This window comes from Anopheles coustani, chromosome 2 (genome assembly GCF_943734705.1).
Source record: "Anopheles coustani chromosome 2, idAnoCousDA_361_x.2, whole genome shotgun sequence".
NCBI classification, from domain to species: Eukaryota; Metazoa; Arthropoda; class Insecta; order Diptera; family Culicidae; genus Anopheles; species Anopheles coustani.
The window spans coordinates 85,083,065-85,109,510 of record NC_071289.1 but is presented as its reverse complement, the minus strand read 5'-3'; the positions used below and the strand labels follow the sequence as shown (position 1 = coordinate 85,109,510).

At 47.7% G+C, this 26,446-nt stretch overlaps 1 protein-coding gene across 1 annotated transcript; it reads right to left on the bottom strand.

The window, feature by feature from the left end:
* Positions 1–84: 84 nt before the first annotated feature.
* Positions 85–25,074, bottom strand: LOC131262305 (unconventional myosin-Va). The gene is made up of 11 exons (XM_058264279.1): positions 24,987–25,074; positions 23,465–23,527; positions 7,147–8,446; positions 6,514–7,070; positions 6,322–6,345; positions 5,712–5,825; positions 5,177–5,616; positions 3,957–5,110; positions 1,805–2,918; positions 1,080–1,722; positions 85–994 (listed from the first exon to the last, which is right to left on the bottom strand). The coding sequence occupies exons 2-11, from the start codon at positions 23,489–23,491 to the stop codon at positions 761–763; spliced, it is 5,607 nt and encodes a 1,868-aa protein (XP_058120262.1). The 5' UTR covers positions 23,492–23,527; positions 24,987–25,074; the 3' UTR covers positions 85–760.
* Positions 25,075–26,446: the final 1,372 nt, after the last annotated feature.

The following is a 26,446-nucleotide window of genomic DNA, read 5'->3' as shown; positions in this document are numbered from 1 at the left end:
GTGTTCTAGTTCATGTATAATTTACTACTACGATATCCTTCTGGTAGCGGATACAGGCATAATTGTCTTAGCGATACAATACTATGTAAATATAACATCATCATCATCATCAACCGTTCGTAAGTACGTATGCTCTAGTCCCTTGGTTGGTGCAGGTGGTGCACACAATCACGCGAAATTACTCGAAACCCGATGCTTCCCAAAGCCGTTTTTGCGATGATGTATTGAAAATTGATGTTTTCGAGACACCTTAATTTCTACTCCTGCCTTGTTCCTGCCTTAAACCATCTCACATGAGCAACTATGATAACAACAAAGGATAGGTCCCGAGTTCTCGACAAACTCTACTGGGCCAATGGAATGAATATCAACGGTCAACATCATTCTCCATCCATCAACCAGTTTTCTTCTCCCATAACGAGGCACACGCGTTTCCAATTAGTCCAAGAAATGTTAGTCCCAACCCCGATTCTTCACAGTTCATCATTATTAAACGTAACAAAAATCTATTAACATATCATGCGTGCGGAGAGCGCCGCAATCGGGAATGATGATTGATTAGCGAGAAAAAACCAATTGCACTTCATTCAGGTATGTTTCCGTAGTTCACTAACAAATGGTACCCACCTTCTGACGCCGGTATCCAATATGATGTAACAATCTTAACCGTAGTTTAGCGTAAACTGAGCCCTACGCGATACGCTTCCTATATTTCTTCTACTTTTACTAACCGAGCTTAGGAAAATGGAGGCGAAAGCCTTTAAATCATGGTCACTAGTCCCTCGAGGTTCAGCTCGGGTGGTATTTCGATCTCCTCCAAGTTGATCTCGCTATACTTAAACACGACGACCAGTGGGCTGACGATCTCTTCGTCCATCATGTACGTGTCGGATTCGCGCTGCTCGGAGCGAAGGTTCAACTGCTGCGTCAACCGCTCGATGAAAGCCGGTTTGATCTGGTCCTCGCAATCGTCCGGTTTGTAGGATTTAATGATCTGTCGGATAGAAAGGGGATACCAAATAGTGTATCATTGAGATTTTTTTTAAGTATCACCGCTATCACCCGGACGAGGGCATTACCTTCAAAACCTGCGCGGTGGAAAGTAACGTGCATTGCTCCAGCAGCGTTTGTACGTCCTCCTCGGTTTTGCGCAGCTGCAGTATCGAGGAGATCTGATTCAACGGCTGAAACGGTTTCATCACGTCGGACGTGCTCATGTTTTTCGTGCGCACCCAACCCTCCAGGCAGCCCATATTGAAGCGCAGCTTCATGCCCGTCTTCCACATGCACAGATCACCGCGCAGCATCAGGTTGTTGACCGAGACGGCGCAGATGAAGTACATGAGCTGCTTGAAAATCTGCTCGATGTAGCAACCGTCCAGCCCGAAGCTGGCCAGATGGTTGTACACACACTCGAGCTGCTGGACCAACAGTTCCGGCTCGGATCGGCCCTGCTGTTCGGGTGACATGTCGAGCGACATGGTACGCCGGCTCTTGCCCCGGGCCGTCTCGTCGTGGTGCAGAATCGCCGGCACGACGTACTGCTTGAGGCTTTCCTGTATCTGCCGTATCAGCACGCCGTGGATGGAGACGATCGTCTCGTGTATCACCTGCCGGTATTCGGCCAAATCAAAGTTCTTCAGCTGCTGCGCGTTCTGTGCGTCCGTGTTGTACTTCTTGTACTCCGGATAGCCGCCGAACTGTTTCATCAGATTGTGTAGACTAAAATGAGGAAGAAAAAAACCAAAATTATTTGTTAGTGAAGCAACGCTCTACAAACAAACTGCTTCGTTAACGGTCTTACGTAAGGGTATTGGCCAGCCACATGACGCGCACTTCCACCGAATTTGCGCCCTTGTATAGTCGCTTGATCATCTGCACGAAGCGAGTCAGCAGCGAGCGCACGTGTTGGTCCATATTGACTAGATCCGTGTACCGGATGCACATAAACACCATGTACGCCGGCAAGCTCGGCGCAAGTGTAACCGCCACCCGTGGTTTCAGGTCCGTCACGAGACGCTGCATAATCTTGCTCTCGTCCTCCTGGCGGTACTTTAGGATGCCCTGCGAGGATTGCGTTTGTTTCTTCACCACCGCCACCATGTTGTGGAACTCATCGTTCATGAGGATCGAATCGTTTAGCCCGTGATCGCGCAATCGGTTCGCCAGGATGTTGTTCTTCTTCAGCAGCTCGTTGTTCTTTGCCAGCAGCTCGTTCAGTTGCTCCTGCAGTCCCACATACTCGCCCGTTGACTTGCGTAGCTCGTGCCGCAGGTACTGCTCGGTCTGTCGCAGCGTATCCACGTCCACCGGCGGTTCTTGTGCGTCGTTCTCCTCGACGTGCTGCTGCAGGATCGCCTGCAGTTCACCATTTTCCGCCTTCAACCCGTCGATGATGCGGTTGCTTTCGACTAGCGATTCATTATTCGCATCCGTGATGGCACGCAGCTCCGACTCGAGCTGCCGGTTGACCAGTTTCTGCGCCTGGAACGCCTCCATCAGCTCACCCTCGTCGTGTATCCGTAGGCTCGTCTCCCCGTTGACGGCCTGGCCGAGCGAACGTAACGATTGGCTCTGCTGTGCCAGGACAGCCTTGAGCGAGATACATTCCTCCCGGCGCCGCTTCAGCTCCTCCTGCAGGGCACCGTACTGTGCCTCCATCTCGCGCGATTCCACACCCCGCTTGATGCTGTTCCGTAGTAGATTGTAATCCTGCCGGAGCTTCTCGTTCTCCACCTCGAGCTCGGACGCACGGATCGAATCCTCGGTGCTGACGGTGGATGATTTCTTCAGCCGCGTCAACTCCTTCCGAAGCTGTTCGCTCTTGGATTTTTCCTCCTCGAACAGCTTACGCATCCGGAGAATGATGGCAGTCTGGTCTTTTTCCGGGGAATCGCCTACATGCGAATCAGAAGGATCTAAAAGCACCAATGTGAGAGTTTGTCAAATGTTTGCAAAATGGTGGTCAGATTTTCCAAGCGGTTAGTGAAATTATTAGCGTTAGTAATAACAATTTATATGTATAATTTTGTTTTGCCATTTGATGTTGGCACATATTAAATTTCAGTAAAAAATTTGGTTAGTTCGTACTAAAAACCAAAAAAAGATGTTTTTTATCGTGTAGACTACTACCGTTTCCCGTTGTGTTAGTTGCACCACATCGTGTGCACATTCTACACGATGTCCAATATATTCTCATACAAATTCAAACATCAATTATTTCATAACACTAGGACGGATTTTCATGGGCCTGATTTTTGATTGAAAGTTTAATTTTTCATAGACCAATTACAGCATATATATGATATTTGAGTATAATACTGCAAGCATCTTTTTACCAGCTTCAAACGTTTCTCAAACCCGTTTCATGCGACACGCACGACTTCCATCGGGCTTTTTTTCAATTTGAAGCATTGCGACATTATACAGGACCAAAGTGGACATGTTTTACATGTTCATATTTGATAGTATGTATGGCCACTAAAACCAATTCATTGAATTGAGATCTGGTAAACTAAGGAGCCCATCAACCTTGTCAGTCAAATTTGTTCGTTATCAGTTTTTGCTAACCGTTTATGGATAAAAACAAGCCGTATTGTAGGCCATTTTCGAATCTGCTATCCTACCTTTGAAATGGTTCTATTTGGAAACCTTGGATTTTTTTTCTATTTTATGATAATATATTGGACACCGTTTACATAAACAAAATTAAAAGTGTAAAAATTATGGCTCTATTGCTCAAAAACTGTAGTAGAAAATGAGAGCATATTTTCAAAGCCTTAGATAAATTGACAGGGTGATTCTTATATGAAAATCAACTAAAACATTTCCAGTGCAGAATTAGCCTGTGCTCAGCTGTAACACTCCGTGCATTCCATTGTTAGGACCTTGCCTTGGCCGTGCTTAGTGATGTTAGTGGTGAACCAATGGACAAAACTAGCGATCACGCGCCCTACCTTTCAGCAGTCCGATCGACTCCGGCGGAATCCGGTGTACCCGATCATAATCGATGAAAGGATGCTTTTTCTCACCCCTTCGCTCACCGTGACTAGCGACAATTGTACTACTAACGCTATAATTACCACCAACAGACCCACTGGGGCCGCGGTGAGCCCCGCGCACAGTGCCACCCCCGACATCACCTTCGTACGGATGCGGCGAGGCGTGCCGGATGTCCAGCGTGTTGCGCCCGGAGGTGTAGCCGTAGTCCTCCTCGTTCGTGCTGGACGCATTGCTGACGGAGCGTGAATGAGTTTTCAGCTCATGCGAGTCCGCCATAATGCGCTGCAGCCGGCGCACCTCCTGCCGGAGCGCCACGTTTTCGTTCTCCAGCGTGTCCTTGTCCTTCACCGTGCGCTGGTAGGCGGCATGGATCTCGTCGGTGTCCGCCTGCGATACCAACCGGGCCCGTTCGACCTGCTGGACGGCCGTAATCTCCGTCACCTGTTGGCGCACCTTTTTCAACTCCTGCTCGAACGCATCTCGCTCGCGCAGGCGCTCTTCCTCCTCCCGTTGCTTCTCCTCGAGCAGCTGCATCTTTTCATCCCGTTCACCCTCCAGCTGGCGGATGGAGAGTACCAGCTTTTCGTCCCGTTCGACCAGCTGCAGTTGGAGAAGCTTTAACTCAGCCTCCAGCCGCTTCATGCCTTCGAGCTTCTGGCGCAACTCCAGCACCTCAGCGTTCTGCTTCCGGAGGCCGGCGTTCTCCTTCGACAGCCCGTCGTACCGCTGCTGCAACTCGATAATCTTGTTCTCCAGGCCCTTGTACATCTTCTGGATATGCGCCACGGTGCGTGCCTCAGCCTTCAGCTTCTTAAACGCACGTCGCGCCAGGAATCGCCGAACCGCAGCCTGACACTTGATGATGTGCGCCAACCGCTCGCGGTAACGCCGACGCGCCAGGTAACCACGACAGAACCGTTGGATCTGGGTAGCCTTGTAGTTGTCCAGCACTGCACGGAACGTGCGTCGTGCCATAAAGCCGCGAGCGCGCGTTTGTATCCCGAGCACAGCCCGACGGATCTGCACGTACTTTTTGCGCTGCAACCAACCACGGGTGTACCGCTGGATCGTAATCGCTGCACGGTTTTTCCGTAAGTTATCCGCTCGCCTGGAAGGAGGGACGAGAACGAGAACGTTAGAAAGCGGTGCTCCACCGGGGTAGAAATTAGCTTACTTTCTTGCCAACATTCCACGGGCGTGACGCTGCAGCCCGAGTGCGGTCTGCTTGAGCCGCAGGTAGCGCCTTCGACAGACGAACCGCCTGATCAGCGACTGCACGATGACGATGTACTTCTTTCGGGTGTCGCTACGGACCTGCTCCAGATAGGCCACCTGGCCCGCGCGAAAGAACAGCTGCGTCTTACCCAACCGGTACTTGTCCGCGTCGACCAACCAGCGCTGCACGATGCTGGCACACGTGTCCTTCACGTTCAGCTCGCCACCGTTCGACGCCGATTGGCACAGCAACCGGTAGCGATCGTAGAAGTCTTCGTACTTCCAGCGCGACGGGAAGCCGGCGGCCGAAATGCGGACTGTTTCGAGCACCCCGCAAGCGCGCAGCTGCTGCACGATTTTCGGTGCTTCCCATTTGAACGGTGCTTTGTCATCGTTGGGCTGAGGGGCGGGGAAGGTGAGAAATAATTAAACCAGTTCGGTGCGCAAACATGCTAGCAAAATTGCCTAAACTTCCGGCGGCGCAAGAAACGTACCTTTATGCATCGAACGTAATGTGGCGTCGTGTTGTGGAGCGTCGTTATAAGCTGCGTCAAGCTTTCACGGAACTGTGAACCAACCGTTTTTCTCTGCTGCTTCTGAGTCATCGGCTAGACGTCGCATTAGAATAGGAAAGCATATTAATGCATCGGAACCAACCGGTATAAAGAATGAACAAACGGTGATAGATTTGCTTATCGCCATTCCTGTCAAAGATCTTTTTTTAGATCACATCAGAACTGCCAAAATCGGATTTCAAAATTTAATAGCTAGCAGATCATTAAAACATACTAAGAAAATGTGTTCTTCACTAATCGTTACGGGTCCTTAACCCGTGTATTCCAAACCATCCCGAAAAATAAAAGCTCATAACGAAAATGTAAAAATAATATTGACTTATCTAATTAAATGGGATTATTTTAATCAAGGATTGAAGTTACGTTATAAACTAAAATAAATTATTTTTCCTCTTATTGCTATAAGGTTTTTGACGATACTCGAATGAATCTAGTGAATGATATAATAATGACACAGTAAAAGAGCAAATACATTGCGTTGAACGATCTAGCCCCATTTTAAACCGAATTCCCGTGCGAACAAACTAACCTTTTTCTTTTTCTCCAACGATTGCTGTAATGAAACGAGTACAAAAAGCCACGTATCCACAAACACACACAAACACACAAGCGAGAAATAGCACATTAGAAATACAAACGACATACAACACAGGATGAATCGTATGAAACAGAATCCAATCGAATCTCCCCCTTCTGCAACACTCCGCTCCCGCTAACATACCTGAGCTCGTGCCGCACTGACCATAATCTTCACCCCGGCCACCGGTTGGGTCACGTCCTGGTGACCCTCCTCCTGTGCAACCATAAGCCGCTGGCACAATCGCATCCCGGACGCCTTCAGCACACTTACCAGCTCCCGCGAGACGGTATCACGGTTCTTCTCGAGGAAGCCGCACGATTCGTACTGCACCGTGTCGGAGAAGTGGCGTATCAAGAACGCACTGTTGCCGAAGCGCGGCCTCTCGAAGTGCTTGTACTTGCCGGCGCACTTCTCCATCAGCTTGCCGACCCACGATTCGTCGCTGCCGCGCGGCATCCGGCACTCCTCGTCCAGCAGGTCCAGTATGCCGAGCTTCGCCTCGATCAGATCGATGCACGGCTGGTTGTCGTAGAAGTCGATCATCTTCCACTCGATGCCCTCGCGCAGATACTGCTCCTGTTCCAGCTTGAACACGTGCTGGTTGAACTGCTGCTGGAGCTTCTCGTTGGCGTAGTTGATGCAGAACTGCTCGAACGAGTTTATGTCGAACGTTTCGAAGCCGTAGATATCGAGCACACCTAGAACAAATTGGAAGAAAATGGTGTTAAATCGGCTTCTATCGAAAGCGCACTGGATGCGTCCTCCGGTACTCACCAATAAAGCAACAGGTTTGTTTCTTGCTCCCGGCCAGATTGCGGTTGATCTTCTGCACGATGTGCTGGAACAGCTCGGCGTAGATGTGCTTTGCCAATGCGTCCCTCGTTGCCTCCGCCGTCTGCTTGTTCATCGGTATCAGCACACTGTCGTTCATCGATTCGATCTGGCGTGTCACAAGCCACTTGCGCAGCTCCGCCCGGTCCAGCTGCAGAATGTCACAGAACACGTTCAGATGCAGATCGTTGCTCGCAATCGAACACGCCTCGCTGTCCACCTCCTGGCTCGTTTGGCTCTTCTGCCGGTGGCTGAACACCACATTGCCCAGGTGCAGCACCGAGGCGACCACCTTCAAGATATCCCCCAGCTCGCCGTCATCGAAGCCGAGCGTGCGCAGCGCGTTCAGCGTATCGTCGAACTGGTCCCGATCGGACAGCTTGCTAATGTTGGGCGACGCGCCCTGGTTGAGAAAGTGAAACTTGTCCTGATGGTCCAGCATCAGTTCCGGCCACCGGTCCCGCCCGGCGCACAGCTGGTAGAAGATGTGATAGTTCCGCTCGCCCGGCGCTTGAAAGACAACGCGCGACTTCTCCAGTAGGTACGTCTGCATCGTGCCCCCCGTCAGCGCCTTCGTGTGGTTGTCCAGGAACAGCAGTTTGGTAAACTTGCCGAACCGGGAGCTGTTGTCGTTGCGGGTCGTTTTCGCGTTCCCGATCGCCTCCATGATCGGGCTGCTCGCCAGCACCTTCTTTTCGATCTGCGTCTCCGACTCGCTGCCACCAACGGCGGCAAAGTAGCGCATGGCGTACTTGGCCGACACCGTTTTGCCCGCCCCCGACTCGCCGCTAACGATGATGCTGATGTCGCACTTCTCGCGCTCCAGCTTGGCGTACGCCTCCTCCGACACGGCGAAGATGTGCGGCTCCAGCTCGCCCATGGCATGCCCCCGGTACGCCCGTATCAGGTCGGCACCGTACAGGGGCAGCTCGGCGTACGGATTGATGGCCACCAGCACGATGCCGCAGTAGGTGTAGATGGCCTGGCGGTCGCAAAACCGCACCTCCAGATTGTACAGCACGTCCGGCTCGTGCAGATAGGACAGCGCGGTGAGATCATTCTGGCCGATCAGGATGGCCGGATTGCGCAGCGGTGGCAAGTCGTCGGCACTCTTCAGCTGCACCGTGTGCGGTACACCCCGGTCGGTGACTAGCTGGAGCTGTTTGTCGTTTGTGTTGTAATCCTGCGCCACCACGGCCCCCTCCCAGACCGTTTCTGGGTGCGGTATCCATACTCGGGCGTCCTAAAACGATGGAGAATAAATTCAATTAGAACTATGGGTTAGGGTTGTGTAATTCCGATTCAGATTCATGAATCCGAATGACTCTTTGCTTGGTTTTCAAGATTGATTAATCTTTTAATGAGAGATACATGAATCCCAAAGATCCATTAATGTTAAAAGAACAGAAAAGTGAAGCCCAAAAAATGATGATGAAAGGATGAGACACGCTCTTTTTTTTTGTCGCGTAATCCACGTCATTAACATAATCAAGAAGATTCGTAAAAGATTAATGAAAAATTCATAAAGATTCATTAAGGTGTCGAAAGATTCACCTATGTTTCAAGTTTCAAATCTCAAAAGATTCATGAATCACTCTGAATAAATCCATGGCCAATGAGTCATATGAATGAATCTCGTCTAAAGATTCATAAAGCACAACAAAACTTTGGACTTACAAATCAAGTTTCTAAATAATAGAGTTGTTTAATTCAGATGCATGAATCTGAATGATTCTTTGCATTTTAGAGATTCATGAATCTTTCGATGAGAAATTCATGAATCCCAAAGATATATGCTGCCGAAAATTGATGTGTAAAAAATGGGTAAAGGGACGCCTTATTTTGTCGCATCATCCACGCCAATGAAAGAATCGTTTGATCGAAAACGTTTGAATATTCGAATCCCAAAAGATTCGTGAATCCATCTGAAGGATTCTTTGGTGCCAACAACTACCGGGTTAACCCGGGTTAAGATTACAGAGCTATGGTTAGCTGGAGGAAATGCCACGCTACAATTAATTTTAAGCATTACGTTAAGAAAAATGTAATGTTTTTGGAAGTACAAGTACAATACGGCCTGGTCGACTAAATATTAAAAAAAATCTTAGATGAAAGATTCATATGAATGAATCTCGCCAAAACATTCATATGGCACAACACTGCTAAATATGAGTTAGGTTTCAACGAACAACCCTGTATTAGTAGGTAATTCCTTAGCATTGATAAAGACGAATATTTTCTATTAAATTCTGAAAGACCAATCAACGTAATTTTAACAAATAAAATCCACTGTACACTTTCAATATTTGAGGAAAATTATTGGACAAAATAATCACAAGGTTATTAACAAATAAGAGTGGAGAAAAGATGAGATAAATGTAGCTCACAAACTCAGTCTATATCCATTGCGCCAATATCCATTCCGTTCAAAGAAAGCACAAGAGAGAAAAAAAAATTACCATTTCTCAACGTATTTTAAATATTTTTGGAAAGTGATAATGTTTTCAAAAACATATAAATCTGACAATAGGGCCCGATCAATACACGCACAATGATGCGTGAAAATAAGCTTTTTTATGTTTATTTATTTATGGCAAAAACCTTCTCGAATCGATTGCAATTAAATTACGCAAAATAGAAAATATTTAAGGTCAAAAGGTTTTGAACCTATTTTGCCTGCTCGAGGTATTTTTTAGAACATTGCTTGCAATGTCTATTAACACCTTTTCACACGAATTGTTTCAAGAAAGTGATAGTTTCAACGGTTCGGCCTAAAGAGTATCAATGCTCTTACTTTGTCGTTTGAAGAGCTTTCAATATGGGCTCTACGTTAAGGTATGATTGTTACAGAATGTTTGAAATATTAAACAACTTATTTTAGCAAAAATGCGAAACAAGTATAAGGGCTGGAAAAAGAACCGAAAATTAAATTAATAAGGTGTAGGTTCATAAATTCAGTCAGGCCGTGAATCAAGAAACTAGTTGCATCATATCTGTTTTCATGTGTTCGTCGTTCTGTTATCTTTATCCATAGATCATACATGTCACCATTTTCACTTAGTTTTTTTTTATTAAATTCCTTAAAACCCGTCTTCGATGCCTTCGAACCGGCGCCAGAGAAAACTGCCAACGTGTGACATCATTTCCTTTTGGGCAAGGACTTCAACATATGGCGACGCATCAGTCTCGCTCGGATAACTTCCATGGCATGGACCAACAAACATACGCCACATCCAAAATACGCTGGACCAGTCGTTTCATCCACTACGGCATTCCTTCGCCACCGTAACGTACTCCTCCTATTTGGGCTTCACCAGAAATGGGCTTGTTTTCTTCGGACAAAATTGTGTTTTGGCTTTTTTATTCATAAAAAGAAAACTCCAACGCCGTTATCCGCCAGTGGACTGTCCACCTCGAGATGCCTCGACCGGTGCTGCGACTTGTGGCACACACCGGCGGCCGGTATCGGTTTTCCTCCGTGCTCAATCAGCATGGAGCGAAAACTCATTGATCCGTTGCTGTTTGCCAGGGCAAGTTATAGACTTTGGTGGAGCACTTCTAGGGGGGACGACTACACATTTCATGCCATGCTCGGCTGACTGAGAACTGGACCACTAACGAAACCGACGAGTGAGGGAGAAAGCGAAACCCTAAGACGCCGGACCAGCTGCACATCTTCTACACCTTCAGCCGTCCCCACCAAAGGAACTTGTGGGACGAGGGAATTTGTCACGTCCTGGAGCCGCCACCGTGAAATATACGGCGTCACGCTTTTCTTCTTTAGTTTTCATTCCCTCCATCACTCTCTCTCTCTCTCTCTCTCTCTCTCTCTCTCTCTCTCTCTCTCTCTGTCTCGGTCTCCCGGAATAGGCTATGTAATTACCCTATCCCTTGACCACAGAGCACAATACGCTGCCAACGTGAGCTGCTCGAGGGAAGAACGAATCATTGAACTGTGCAAATGCTACCGTGAGGTTCCTATTACCGACGCTGGCCTCTACTGTCTTGGAATCTAGTCGGCGTCTTACCGCTAACGAGTAGCGCAAAAAAAACAGAAGCACCTCCGGCTTGGACTGACCATGGGGCGGGGAGGTGCGGTCGGAAAAGCGGTCAGGGATAAGATCAAATTTCACCGACAATGAAAACATGGACATGGAGTGTTGTTACAGAACAGTAGGAGTTACGTATGGAAAGCAGGAGGAATAATCCCACCCATCGACATCGTTCTTGCTGGTGAACATCTGTAAAGTATGGTAAAATCTGAGAGTGTGTCCCTGGGAAAAGGGCATTCAACGGTTTTCGGCAACCTTCCCATATGGAATCGAAATCCATACTTGAACCTTTCCAATCCAGACGCATATTGGATGAACAGCCTTACGGTTACGTAATTCCCTAACTAAAGCGAATACAGCTGTACATCAACACTATCGGCGTTTATCGTCGTAATTATCCCTTATTCCATATGGAACCAGAGTGGAGGATATCCGTGACATAAGAGCGTCATACAGTCTGTCTGGAGCGATGCCCAACTATTCGCGAAACTCGGAACCATTTCTTTCCATACAAAATCAACCCTGTTCTCTCAGGAAAAATAGCTGCTCTCTTCATCCTGGAGGAAATGCATCCAACGGGTTTTTCCATCCAACGGGAACGCGCAGGAAGAGAGGATGAAAATTATCCACACCACGAAGCACACCCACCCGTTTCACATCCCCTCGGGAAATCGGGGCGAGAAATATCGATCCGCACCGCGGTGCTGCAGTGGAAATGGGTTCGCTTTTCCTTTTCCCACTCCCCGTGGTCAATGTCAAGTTCACGGTTATGCATTAACCACGGAGGTTGCATCTCACTTTCCGCTCTCACGTATCACCGGGGGAAGCGGTCCTGTTATTTTATACTCGCTCTCGTTTGGCGAAAGCGAACGCGAGATAAAAATAGTACCGTTCAGTTATGTTTGCCTTGATTATCAAACACCTGCCACCGGGTAGTTTTGGGGAAAAAAAACCCCGATCGTACAATATTTACCCCTCCTAAACATGCCCGTCCCGTGAAGGGTGATTTGGCTATAAAAGGATCAATTTGCTCCCCAAACGGGATGATAACAGAGGCACTGAATTTAGAGCCGGATTTGAAACATCGAATTTGCCTCCGAACACCTTCGGTTCATCGGGTGCCACGAAGACAAAACGGTCTACGCGAGAAAGCTGATTCTGGTGATTGCTGAATTGTACGTTGTTTATTCGCTGATAAGAAGGGGACGTCGACCACGTCGCGTCGGTTCGAAGGTAAACTCATGCTTGCGGGACGGCGATAAAAGCTACACGACATACGCATTCGATACGGCGTGGTGCAGGTGATGCAGGCTCATGGCACATGGGTCTTCGAGATAACAGCTCGTAACATCGTATAAAGTGGAATTTTTTCTGCTTTTCGATATACCAACTAGAAGGTGAGTAAATGGATACTTATTCCGTGAGTGATGACTAAACAGGGGGAAGCCTAATTAGAGACTTCGGTGGCCTACATACTATTTGAAGTGATGTGGTGAAATTCGTAAAATTTAGAAAAAAAGCAAACCAATAGATAGTAGAGACCCTTGTTTGCGTAAACTGAACAGAGCATAACTGTGTGGCTAATTGATATCAATGTTAGGATATGCTTGATTTAAATAAATCCTTTTGTTTATTAATTAAAAATTAATCTATATTATTTGCGTTTTAGTATAGTCGTTTTATAGTAGCTGGAAAGAACATTTTCGAAAAATGTTTAGAACTCTTATTGAACATGTTGAGACAACAAACCTCAACAAAATGAACAACGTTTCTGCATCAATAATAAGTTGTTAGTACTGACCTCATTGCAAAAACTAATGTTTTGCATATTTAAAAAAAACCTTCTGATCTATTAATCACAAATATATTATCAATAACAAATCTATATTATTTGCTTTTTTGTAATGTTGTCAAAACGACAGGGCTGCATGCGAGCGTGAGAAGTGAGGAAAGAGACCAGGAACGCTATACACTCGGGACTAATAGTTCAAAAGTTTGAACCGGAGCCCACAGGGGTTCACGGGAGGCATTATAAAAGGGAAACCCGAAAGGGACTGGGGGTTTTTGGATCTGGAAAACGAGTGAATAAACCGAATTTTGACCAGTCAGTGGACTAAGTCTAAAATAGTTATTCGCCTCGAACCTTTATACTATCCGAAAGTTGTAGTTACAACAATTCAAAATTCGTTTTCGCAAACTTAAATTCGTTTTCGCGAGTGAAATTTGCCAAGAAATCGCGCGCGGTTGTGAAAAAATGTTGAGTGACCGTCCCATCCTGGAAACGTGCTCCGGACAGCGGGAAGCGACCGAACACGAACCCACTGAACAGCGGCAAGCGGCGGTGGAACAGCAGGAGGACCGGATAGTCGAGCTACCCATGGCCAACTCGACTATATTCCAACCGAACGAGCGGATGAACGATCGTTCCGTAGCGCAGCTCACGGATGCCGGAATCGATCGAAGGGCGATCGAGTTCGATCGACTACGTGAAATTACTCTCGAGCTGCAACGCCTCGAGAGGGAAAGGGCGTCCATCGTGTCGGGAGCGGGGTGGAACCCCGAAAGCCTCGAAATGCAAGCGAGATTTTGCCCACCGGCATCATCAGCACAGGCGCCCCGCGCTACGGGTAGCGTGGCCAACGTCGTCCCGGCCGCACCCGCGTTCACTTCTAGTGCTCCGTACGCGTTAAGTGCATCGCACACACAGCTGATGCCGAGGGCAATGGCCGAACAGCTGACGCCGGGAGCATCGTACGCGCACATGATGGCCGGCACACCAGCAGCCGAAAGCACGATGGCGTCTGCACCCACACTAGTACGACCGATAGATGCAGCTACAAGGATGACCGGGCGCTCGACGACCTATGGTGGTCAGGGAGCTGCGGCACCTTTCCCGGCGGCTGGGCCTTCGGCGAGCCGTATGATGACCGGTCTTTCGTTGGACCCGGCATTTGCGTACGATAGGGCAGGGCCGTCAGCGACGCAAATGATGGCTGGACTATCGTTAAATCCAGCAATGGCGAACCCGACGATGGCGGATGCGGCAACGTACGCGGCAATGGCGACGCCACAAGTGCTAGCCCAACCTTTCACTGCACATCCCGGGACCAACGGAACACCAAATTTCCACACTTCACCTCAGCAGGCACACACGTTGCACGACACATGGGCACAGCAAACGACCTTGGCGGCAAGTCGGCTGACGGCTCGTCAAGGTTTAACTCGCGAGCTCCCGACCTTTTCCGGCGACCCGGAAGAGTGGCCGGTTTTCATCTCAAGCTACACGAGGTCAACGGAATTGTGCGGATACACTCCGGAAGAGAACCTCCTGCGGCTTCAAAAGGCGCTGAAGGGCAAGGCATTGGAAGCAGTTAGGTACCGCTTGCTGCTGCCCTCGTGCCTTGACGGGGCGATTAACATGCTCCGGACGCTGTTTGGACGACCGGAGGTCATAGCGAACTCCCTCGTCCAAAAACTACGAAGGATGCCATCACCGGACGCAACCCGACCCGAGACGCTGGTGGATTTCGGGGTAGCAGTCTTGAATATGTGTGCTACCGTGAAGGCGTGCGGCTTGTGGGAGTATCAATGCAACGCGACACTGCTCCACGAGATCGTTGAAAGGCTCCCACCGACGGAACGACTGCGCTGGAACGATCACCGCCTGGACCTACCACAAGCTACGCTCACGGACCTCGAGCACTGGCTGGAACGACTCGTACAGGCGTCGAGTTTGTCGGTGGTCTTTCACGACGACAAGGCATCACAACACAACCGTCGCAACCAGGTGAGCCGCATTAACACGCACACTATTGCAGGAACACTAGAACCGACACCTCATGACGCGCAAAAGAAAGGCAAAGCACTATGCGCTGCGTGCAACCAGCCGAACCATAAGCTCGCTGATTGCAGCACATTTGGGCAGCTGGACGTTGAAGGACGCTGGTTGATCGTGAAGAACCGGAAGCTCTGCAGACGGTGCTTAGGTCGTCACCCGGGACAGTGCCGGTCTCGAAAGCTATGCGAGAAGGACGGTTGCAACTCCACACACCACGACTTACTACATGACGACGCAGTCGAGCCCGCGCCAACCCGGACAAATGTTAGCTGCAATGCCCACGTGATGGACGGCGGAAACGTTATCTTCCGCTACATCCCGGTAACGGTACATGGCCCTGGAGGAACGGTAGACACGTACGCCTTTTTCGACGACGGATCGTCATCGACGTTCGTGGAACGAGAGCTGGTGGATGATCTCGGTCTTATCGGGACACCCAATCCGTTATGTATACAAATGACCGGGGAGACCACACGTGACGAGAAGGATTCGGTGCAGCTTTCCTTGAGGTTGTCGGGACTGGGAGAGCGCCAATCTTACCTGCTCCCGAAGGTGCATACCCTGCGCAGTCTGGCGTTGCCCGAACAGAGTGTCCTGGTGCCAGAACTTTCGAAGCGGTTCCAGCATCTCAAGGGACTGCCTTTGGCGTCCTACGAGAAAGTGAGGCCCAGGATACTGATCGGCATCGACAACTGTCACCTAGGGCAACCACTTCGCAGCGCCGAAGGCTACGAGAACGAACCAGTGGCAACAAAGACGCGTCTTGGCTGGACCGTGTTCGGTCCGTGTCCGGGAAAGCGTACGCACACCAACGTGTACCACAGTTACCACATTTGCGCCTGCGGATCCGGAGGAGACGATGCCCTCGACCTTGCGGTAAGGAACTTTTTTACCATTGATTCAATTGGCATATCTGCTCCGAAGGAGATGCTTTCGACCGAAGACCAACGTGCGTTAAAGCTTCTGACCGAGGAAACCAAACAGTGTGGGAAGCGGTACGAGACAGGCCTCCTCTGGAAGTTCGACGACGTCAAACTTCCGTGCAACCGCGACATGGCCCTCCGAAGATACGCGTGCCTACGGAAAAGAATGGAGAAGGATGAGAAATTGGCGGCAGCGGTCAAACAAAAGATGCGGGAATACACGGAAAAGGGATACATCAGACGACTAACAACGGAAGAACTTACCCGGAAGGGTCCGAGGGACTGGTTCCTGCCGATATTTCCTGTTGTTAACGTCAACAAACCCGGGAAGATTCGTATGGTCTTCGACGCAGCTGCAGCGGTTAGCGGGGTGAGCCTTAACTCGAATCTCCTTACAGGCCCACAGTTGTTGACAAGCCTCCTAGCTGTGTTATATAAGTTCCGCGAGTTTCGCATCGCTGTAACGGGTGACATCCGCGAGATGTTTCACCAAGTGATGATCAAGCTCGAAGATCAGCGGTCGCAGCTTATACTTTGGGCGGAGGAAGACGGCAAACCTCTCGTATACGCGGTCACCGTCATGACCTTTGGCGCAGCGTGTTCTCCCAGTTGCGCCCAGTATGTGAAAAACCATAATGCCGAGCGCTTCGCTCAGGAATTTCCGCGCGCCGTAGAGTGCATCATACAGGAACACTACGTTGACGATATGCTTGCCAGCGTCGAGACGGAAGAGCAAGCAATTAGGCTAGCCGAAGAGGTGCGCTACATCCACAGTCAAGGAGGTTTCGAAATTAGAAACTGGATGTCCAATTCCTCGAAGGTCGTGGCGCGTATCCGGGGAGACCCGCCAACCGGCGAGTTTGATGTCAACATGGACCTAGAGGGCAAAATCGAAAAGGTGTTGGGCATGTGGTGGGACATGGCCACGGACACATTCACGTTTCGCCTGTCCCCCAAGCACGACGAATCTTTACTCTCCGGAAGTCGTCTACCCTCCAAGCGGGAGGTTTTGCGTACCCTGATGGCTATCTATGATCCGCTAGGATTGATTGGTCACCTTTTAGTTTACCTGAAGATCCTCCTTCAGGAAATCTGGCGGGCCAGAATCGATTGGGACCACCGCATCGCCGGGACCCTCGCTGAAGGTTGGAACCGATGGCTGGCAGTGCTTCCGGAGGTGACCAAGGTACGAGTGCCGCGCTGCTATCGCCTCCTTACATCAGAGCGTGCCTACACCGCCCAACTTCACATTTTTTGTGATGCGAGTGAATCTGCGATGGCGGCCGTCGCGTACATAAGGTTCGAAGAAGGTCAAGTAATCGAATGTGCTCTTGTTGGATCCAAGACACGCGTGGCTAACTTGAAACATACTTCGATTCCACGCCTGGAATTGCAGGCTGCAGTCATCGGATCAAGACTAGGCAACAGCATCAGACAGGCGCATAGACTACGTATCGAACGAGTCATATACTGGACGGACTCTCGTAACGTTATTGCCTGGGTACGTTCCGACCACCGGCGGTACAGCCAATTCGTAGCTTGTCGTGTAGGAGAACTGATTGAGAACACCATGGTGAAAGACTGGCACTGGATATCAACCAAAATCAACGTCGCAGACCTCGGAACGAAATGGCATCGGGAACCAGACTTAAGCCCTTCCAGTCCGTGGTTTCGCGGTCCTGAATTTCTGTGGGAACCGATAAGTGAATGGCCCGTGCAGGAATCCGACCATGGGGAGACGACCGAAGAAATGCGAGCCACGTTGTTACACCACGTCGTCAAGCAGCAACTAATTTGCTTCGATCGGTTCTCTAAGTGGACCGGACTTCTCAGAACCGTAGGGTACCTCGTAAAATTTATCTTTAGGCTGGGGGCTAAAAAGACACTGAAAAATTTAGAGCCACTTACCCAGGAAGAATACCAGAGAGCAGAGCGAGTAATCTTTCGACTGGTACAGAGTGAAGGCTTTCCCGAAGAAGTGGCGCAACTTAGACATCACGGCGAAAAGGGAGGCCTTAGACGAGTGGTACAGAAAGACAGCCCCATATACCAACTTTCCCCGGAGATGGACGAACACGATGTGATGAGATCACGGGGACGGTTAATGAACTGCCCGTGGATCAGTGAGGACACTAAGCGTCCCATTATCCTGCCGAGAGGACATCGGGTCACCACACTACTGCTGGAACGTTACCACCAACGATACCATCATCTTAACCACCAGGCAGCACTTAACGCGATTCGAGAGAGGTTCCAAATACCTCGCTTGCGTTCCGAATTCGATCGAATGCGCCGTTCGTGTCAGCTATGCAAGGTTCGTACTGCAATGCCCATGCCACCAGAAATGGGAAATATTCCAGAGGAAAGGCTAGCAGCTCACCAACGTGCCTTCACGTTCACCGGAGTAGATTACTTCGGACCCATGGCTGTAGCGGTGGGTCGGCGAGTCGAGAAAAGATGGGGTGTTCTCTTCACCTGCTTAACTACGCGCGCTATCCATCTTGAAGTGGCGCACACGTTGTCCACATCATCCTGTATCCTCGCAGTCCGCAGATTCATCGCCAAGCGTGGAGCGCCAGTAGAAATACTGTCTGACTGCGGGACGAACTTTGTCGGAGCGGCTCGTGAGCTGAAAGAAGCGATGTTGAACGTTAGCCTCGACAAATTAGCGGAAGAGTTCACTTCGCCATCGCTTACGTGGAAATTTAATCCACCCGCAGCACCGCACTTCGGAGGGTGTTGGGAACGGCTGGTGCAGTCGGTCAAGAAGAACATCTGCGAACTTCGTCTTCCACGGCATCCCACGGATGAGATACTGATCACGGCACTAGCAGAGATAGAAATGATCATCAACTCACGTCCACTAACGTACTTACCATTGGATGATTTTTCAGAGCCACCACTAACTCCCAACCACTTTCTACTCGGGAGCCCCACGGGAGACAAACCACCAACAAAGTACGATGACAACGCAGCCGCCCTGAAAGCATCCTGGAGAACGGCGCAGTTGATGGCCGATATTTTCTGGCGCAAATGGATAGCAGAGTATTTGCCGACACTGACTCGCCGTACCAAGTGGTTCAAGCCGGTGAAACCGATCGCCGAAGGAGATATCGTGTTGATTGTGGACGCCAACCTTCCCCGAAATACGTGGCCCAGAGGACGAGTAGTGGGGGTGACTAGGTCGAAAGATGGTCAGGTGAGACGAGCGAGTGTGCGGACGTCCAGCGGTGTTTGGGAGCGACCAGCTACGAAGCTGGCAGTTTTGGACGTGGCGGTATCCAACAGTCAGGACGCTGCAAATAAGTTATAGGTATAGTGTAGGATCCAACGTAAATAGTCCCTCACCTGTTCCAGTTCAGGAAGCAACACGAGGTCCGCATGACAGCCGAGACAGGGAAATAAGTCGAGCAATACATTGATCGATTATTCGGGGAGACGATGTCAAAACGACAGGGCTGCATGCGAGCGTGAGAAGTGAGGAAAGAGACCAGGAACGCTATACACTCGGGACTAATAGTTCAAAAGTTTGAACCGGAGCCCACAGGGGTTCACGGGAGGCATTATAAAAGGGAAACCCGAAAGGGACTGGGGGTTTTTGGATCTGGAAAACGAGTGAATAAACCGAATTTTGACCAGTCAGTGGACTAAGTCTAAAATAGTTATTCGCCTCGAACCTTTATACTATCCGAAAGTTGTAGTTACAACAAATGTCGTTTAAAAGAAGCTTCAAAGAAAATTTTCGCGTTTAGAACTCTTAAAAAAAAAGCGTTTAGAACTCTCATTCAACATGTTGAGATAACAAATCTCAATAAAATGAACAAAAAGTTTCTGCATCAATAATTAGTTATTAGTACTGACTTCATAGGAATACTAACTTCTTTAAAGGAAGTTTTACATATTTTAAGGAATTGTCTTGTCTATTAATTAAAAACATTATTTAAAGCAGTTTAATAGTAGCTTGAAAGAATTAACAATTTTCAAAAAAATGTTTAGAACTCTTATTCAAGAAGTGTAGACAACAAACCTCAACAAAATGAACAATGTTTCTGCATCATTTATTAGTGACCTTAATAGAAAAACAATTTTATTGAAACGAAGCTTAGCATATGTAAGCTCTTCTTTTTCCATTATTGAAAGCTTCAATAAAACAAGCGCAATTTACTGACAGGGACGAAACTAAATGTTGTTCGTATCACTTACAATTTAAACACTAGGTTTAGAAACTAAAATTGTTTAACAGTGTTATATTGGCTTTGGAAAACTATGCCTCGTTTTTTTTAAAAGATTATTGTAAATTTTACACGTTGGTGCTGGTTGGCTCGGTCCGAAGGAAAAACACACCCCATTGCCCAACCCGAACAAGTTTTTCCGGATGATAAAATACCCGCATAAACATATAAATGAGTTGTTGCACTACCAGTTATCATCAGATCAACATTGTTAACATAGTTTTGCAACAAAGAAAAATGAAACTGATCTTGTATACGAAAACATCATCCCTACTCGCTCGCTTCGCACTATTTAATATCTCACCGCAATAGTGCCGAGTGCGCCGTGCCGGTTTTGGGGTGGGTCATTGCATTTTAGCAGCCCAAAGGGGATGGAGTTGGGTATTTTCTTCAGCCGACCAACTGACCGGAGGCGTCGCCATTATCATGCAGTCTTCTGCAATCCTCAGTCAACCGTGTTCGAATGTGCTATTGCAGAACTCTTTCACGATCGTCGGTCACCACCGTTGCACGCCACCAACTTGACCCTCCTAGAGGGGAAGAGGATGGAGGGTCGCCCATCTCGTTAAAGAGAGCGATGGCTGTGTTTTTCATCTTGCTTTGTTCGTTCGTTTATTTTCTTACTTCCAATCGGGGGCTTGTGGTCTTGCAATGTTTCAAGGTGAATGCTGCGCGGTGCAAGACGTGATCGTGATTGTGCCATAAGAGACGACGCTAACGTTGAGGTGCCCGGAACAAAACAAAGGGTAACCCAGTCCGCGCACGCTGAGCCCCCAACGACCGGGGCCACCCTTATCCACAAGGGGTGGGCACTTTCGAAGCCATCTCAAGTGGCTTTAAACCGACGTAAACAGAAACCCGGAGAGGTCTCTTCGGCGGGGGGCAAGGGCAATTTAAACCCACCCACTTCAAAGCCGGGTGGTGTGGATTCCTTCCTCCTACATCCCATTTTTCCATCTTCATCCCAAAAAAAACCCCCATCGAGCTAACCGGAGAGAAGGGCTTCGGAATTGGAAGACGTTTTTCTTCAGCCCGGGAAGCCACCGGAAAGAAAATAGGTCACTCGACATGGAGGCTCGATTTCTGTTCGCTCGAAGTTTCCCACACACACACACACACACACCGGAGTGCTTCAGCAAATCGGCTGACCTGCTTTTACCACGTCGCCAGGTCACGATCTTTCGGTCTTCTACCGTCTGACGATCGAAGCCGTCGGGAGGAGGTTTTGACAACGCGACCGGCCAACCCCCTTTCGCATCGACCGAAATCGATGCGGCCGTCTCCGTAGGAAAAGATGCATTCCTTCCTGTGAGCCCACTTTTTCCACTCGCATGATCCCGTCCCTCGGTTTGACTCATCGGAGCGGAGGAAATAATAATAGAATAGACACACAGGAACGCCTCGAAGGAACACACCCGTGACTCATTAGCGTTGAATGATGGTTTCTGTTTCAGGTGGGAAAGGTACTGATTGTGTCCAAAACTGGATGGGCAGGAAGTTAACTAGAGTTTTGGGAAATTAGTTGTACGGTTTTTAGCACAATAAAAATCGAAATAATCCAAATGAATCAGTAGGTCTAATCTCTAATAATAATGCTTTCAATATATCCATATGCTTCGTGTATTTTTAGTTTTTAACTCAAGACTCACCTTTTTATGGTAGAAAAATTTGTTTTAGGTTTTAAAATGATTTACATGAAAAATTAGCATTAGGAAAACTCATCTTTAGAAAATGTACGATGTGGTTAAAAAATTCGCAATTTAACAAAACTACCCCAAACTCAATGAAATGAGAGTGTGTTTTTCCATCTTTAGGTCAGGTTTGTTATAATAGTCTCGCTGTTTCGAGTACGTTATATTGTTAAATTATAAAAACACTCCTTGATGACTACAAGTACTTGATAGGTTTTTTTTGTCAACCTCGAAAAGAACAAACCCGGGACTGTTCTTCCCTTGCACTTCATCTGACTTCTCCATTCCCGCAAGTAACTCTTATCAATCGCGCGGTTTCATTCCACTGATTACTCATCGCTGCTAGTGACATTGATGATAGTAAGCATAGAAAAAAAGACCATGTTGATAGACTATGGCAGAAACCGAAGCAAAACATGCGTGATGATAAGTGATAAAAAATAAATTACGAGAAGTGTTCGATGTCAGTCAAGCTGGAGACTTGCCGCATAGTGATAGGCAGAGAGTATTTCCGACAGAAGACTCTCCACCCTGATTTATTTTCCCAATGCATTCGAGTGCCCTTTTTCCCGTCGATTGGAGACGGAATTAAAGAAAAGAATTAAATTAACGCAGCGTGGAAAACATTTAATGGAAGCCGTAAATAGCGTCCAAAACATGAAAGAATGCACAATTCGACCTTCGATTGTTGGGAACGGCTCACGGTGCCTAAATTGAGCCATTAAATTGGTGGTAAGAAGGGAAGTTCAGGAACACAAAGCGTACCATTATCACGAAACGAACTAGGTTAAGGCTCCCCTCCTTTTATGTTCCGGGAAAACAGTGTTATCATGTTCTCACGCCTAGTTATGCTTTCTTGGCGCTAGCTTGGGATCTTGGGTGTAGCTCGTATTGCCATATCAGATCTAATGTTCCAAACAGTTATTCGCAGCTTTGAGAAAATAAGTACAAATAATTGCCGTTTATGTGCAATCTTTGTTTATTTCTTGTGAAAGATAATTAAGATCCAGAATTTATGCTACAAAAAGTTGCAAATAGTTGAACAATATTGATTTTAAAAATTTTAAAGCGTAATTTTTTTTAATACTTTCCGGTCCCATCCAATAACTCTTTGCTTTGAATTGGTTTTTAAGCTACGTCTTCATTTCCATTCCACGAGGTAATTTTGCCAGCTTACTGGTAACGACCAAAAAGCACCGTTTTCCGGATGTGCTGTATGGTGGCCGTCCCAAAAAGCGAACCGCTCCGCCGTAAGCCATGCGGACGCGAGTCACGACACAAGAACCCGATACCGACGTCGGACTGGACCAGTCAAGAAAGAGGAGGGCAAATGGACAATCCAATGTTGGGGAAACCATATAAGCACCGTCTCCCTTTGAAAGCAAATACCCTTCAGGTGTGAGCGTGAAACAAACGTTAGTGGAGAATTAATAGTTAATAAGGGTACGCCGGACAAAGTGTTCCGTTGTGACTACAAGTCCTACAAAAAAAAAACCCAAAAAATCCACATAAACTACCCACTTACCTTTACGTAAAGCTCCTTCGATGACATGGTCGATGTGTAGTACCCTCGCTAAAGCAGGGGGTCCTGAGTTAGAGGTCCAGAAAGGATGTAAGATATTATTGACGAAAACTTTCGAACAATAGATATGAATATTTTCAAAACATATTAGAAATTCGTTGAAAAGAGTTCGTTTCTGTTTCTGTTCTGTTAGTAAATTAGACGGATAATTGAATCAAATTAATGAGAAGTAAACAATCATTTGAAAGCAATGCTATTGCTTATTTAAAAGCTCGTTAAAGGGATTTTTTACTACTGCTTTCTCTCGGTTTTGAAAGACATAAATTACAAAATATAAATCTTAGTTGGCTGGTTTCTTTTAGTTCCAGTTCTCGACCATCTAATTCAGAACATTAATCAGTGCAAGTTAGCACCTGGATGCGATTATCCTAATTTGAAACTCTTCTCCTGGAGAACAGCCGCATCTTCGGTGCATATCCAATTTTCCACCACTGAAGGTTTGAACTCCGCTGGCGTGACGTCAGTGCGCCAACCAGCATAATAATTGAAGCCCGCAAAGGGAAGGCGGTTGGTGCAGGAATGGGGAGGTCGAAAGCACTGTTTTCCGTTTCTTTTTCCTTCTGTGACCGAATTACAACATTCTCACACCAGAACGGGCGCAACCAAACCAAGGCAGGTATTTCGCACTTATTTCGTTCCCACTATTTATCGATAGGAAAAGGCAGTCGCAGTGGGCTCCACACGACTTTCGAACGCGATATTCTTCGGTGCGTCGAGCGCACACCAACACAACACGCGAGCCTGCGAAGAAGCCAACGGGGCCGTAATTCTTTTCTTCACAATTACCACCCAGGTGACCTGTGGCTGTGGCTTACACGGCTGGGAAATTCCACGCCACTGAACACGATTTTATTTACTTTTTTGCCGCTTCTATTTGTTTTCATTTACTTCGTGTGCACTACGGCACTTTAGCTCGAAACGCACTGGGTCACGCCGCATGGATGAGATCGATAGTGAATCTGAACATGAGCGAAACGAAACACACATTAATATCGCTTCAACGACGACTGCATCCATTTTTTCCCGCTTTCTTTGATCCGCGGATCGAAATTCTCACACGCACTCGCACGCCGCCAACAAAACAGCCCTTTTTTTACCTGCAACACACACTAGAGCAGCCCGCGCGGGCCAAGACGCCACCAAAAACCTAACCTCGCGGAAAAACGGGGCTCCACCAAACACCGCGAGTCACACCAGCTGAGCCCCCGCGGGGAGCAAGAATGTGCACCTAAAGCCCTTTTTGGTGTGTAGTCTCGTTGAGACCAGCTGTCGCACGGTTTACTTGACACTTTTACAAGCCACTTGTGTTTTGTGAAGGTTTTACATTTCCGTAATCTTACGCCACTAAACAAATATTCTAATTCTTCGAACGAAAAACAAAAACGAAACAGACGGAAGCTAACAACCAACCGGAACTTGGGCTTGTGTATCCGACTGGTATTGCATCTGTGTGCCACACTCTTACCTGACTGGCCACAAAAGGGGTCGCGGACACTTGCGGACCGAACCGACCAACAGACACGTCTCAACTAAGAACCTGTCACGATCGCTACTTGTCTCCAACTGCGCGTCTTAACGCCGGGGCCGCAAAGTGCATCAACAACAAGGGACTTCAAAAACCTTGGTCGCAACTGTAAATAATGGCTAAAGCAACTAATTTCTCAATAACTTTTTAGTGGCTTGGCCAATTTTAGCGCCAGACCCCTCAAATGAAAGGTCTTTTAAAGACTGATAACTCTGTGCAACAAAGACTCTTCCGTAATTCTTAGTTTATGAAATTCTGAGGCGTAGGTGCAGAAACCTTGGTTGGTATTTTTTGCTGAAATAACTAATTTGTTAATAACTTTACAATTGCTGAACCGATTTGTACATGTGACCCCTTAAATGAAAGGTCTGCTCAAGACACACAACTTTGTCTTACAATAGATCTACTCATATTTTCTAGTTTTTGAGAAAACTAATTGTGTGGAAAAGAGACAGCACTCTACCGGGAACAAGGTGAATAAGCTTCGATTACTAAAAAGCCAAAATCTGCCTATTTGTTAATAACTATTGATTCTTTCAACCGATTTTCACGATTAACCCCTTAAATGAAAGGTCTTTTCAAGACGCGTATTTGTGTTGAAGGTAGATGTTACCGTTCTTTCTTGTTTTTGATAAAAACCACACCTGGAAAGTGTTCGCCCGAAGGGGCGAAAAGGTAAATCAGGTTGGTTGGCAATTTGGGTTAAAAAAGCCAATTCGCGCATAACTTGTTAGTTCCTTGACCGATTTCCACAAATGACCTCTCAAATGAAAGGTCTTTGCAAAACGCGTAATTTTGTCTCAAGAAACATATTACATTTTATCCATCTTTTCTAGTTTTTCTACCAGCTCACGTCGAGAGAAGAGAGGACAATTTCCTCTCCGCGAGACCGAATTTGGTCACGCACACATTTGCATTTGTTGCACCAACACATGCGCGGTGCGTGTACAGACACAACGTGTCGCCCGAACCGGTTTACCGGTTCAGCGTTTGAAGGTCATTCGCTAGAACAAGACCCGGTTGGCAAGGTCGTGAGCATATTTCGCCCAGATCTCTCAAAATTTTGGGAGAGAATTCGCCTTTTCGCGCCAAAAACGAGCGGCGAAAAAAGTGAGCTAGTGGTGGGTCAAGCTTGAACCTGTGAATAAAACAGCTCATTTGGGCAACCAAGGGCCCAGCGGATGTAGGAATTGAATATCTCAAATACGTTAGATATATTGTAATGAATGCAAAGCACCAGTTTACTTACCTGCCGCTGCAATCTAGCTTAAAATACATGATATCAGCCATGTCTGAGGCGCTATTTGGGAAGAATGTTATCAGAACCTCAAACATGTACGTTCCGTGATAAAGTCCCCGCCGGGAAAGTGCGGAAAAACATGAAAAGGACTTGCTTCACA

What these genes read in the sequence shown, in the direction of transcription:
- LOC131262305 (XM_058264279.1), bottom strand. Translation starts at nt 23,491, where the DNA reads ATGTCATCGAAGGAGCTTTACGTAAAG. An exon ending in CGAAGGAGCTTTACGTAAAG is followed by an intron (nt 8,447 to 23,464) that starts GTAAGTGGGTAG and finishes CCATCGTTTTAG; the next exon opens with GACGCCCGAGTATGGATACC. An exon ending in CCACCGCGCAGGTTTTGAAG is followed by an intron (nt 995 to 1,079) that starts GTAATGCCCTCG and finishes TCTATCCGACAG; the next exon opens with ATCATTAAATCCTACAAACC.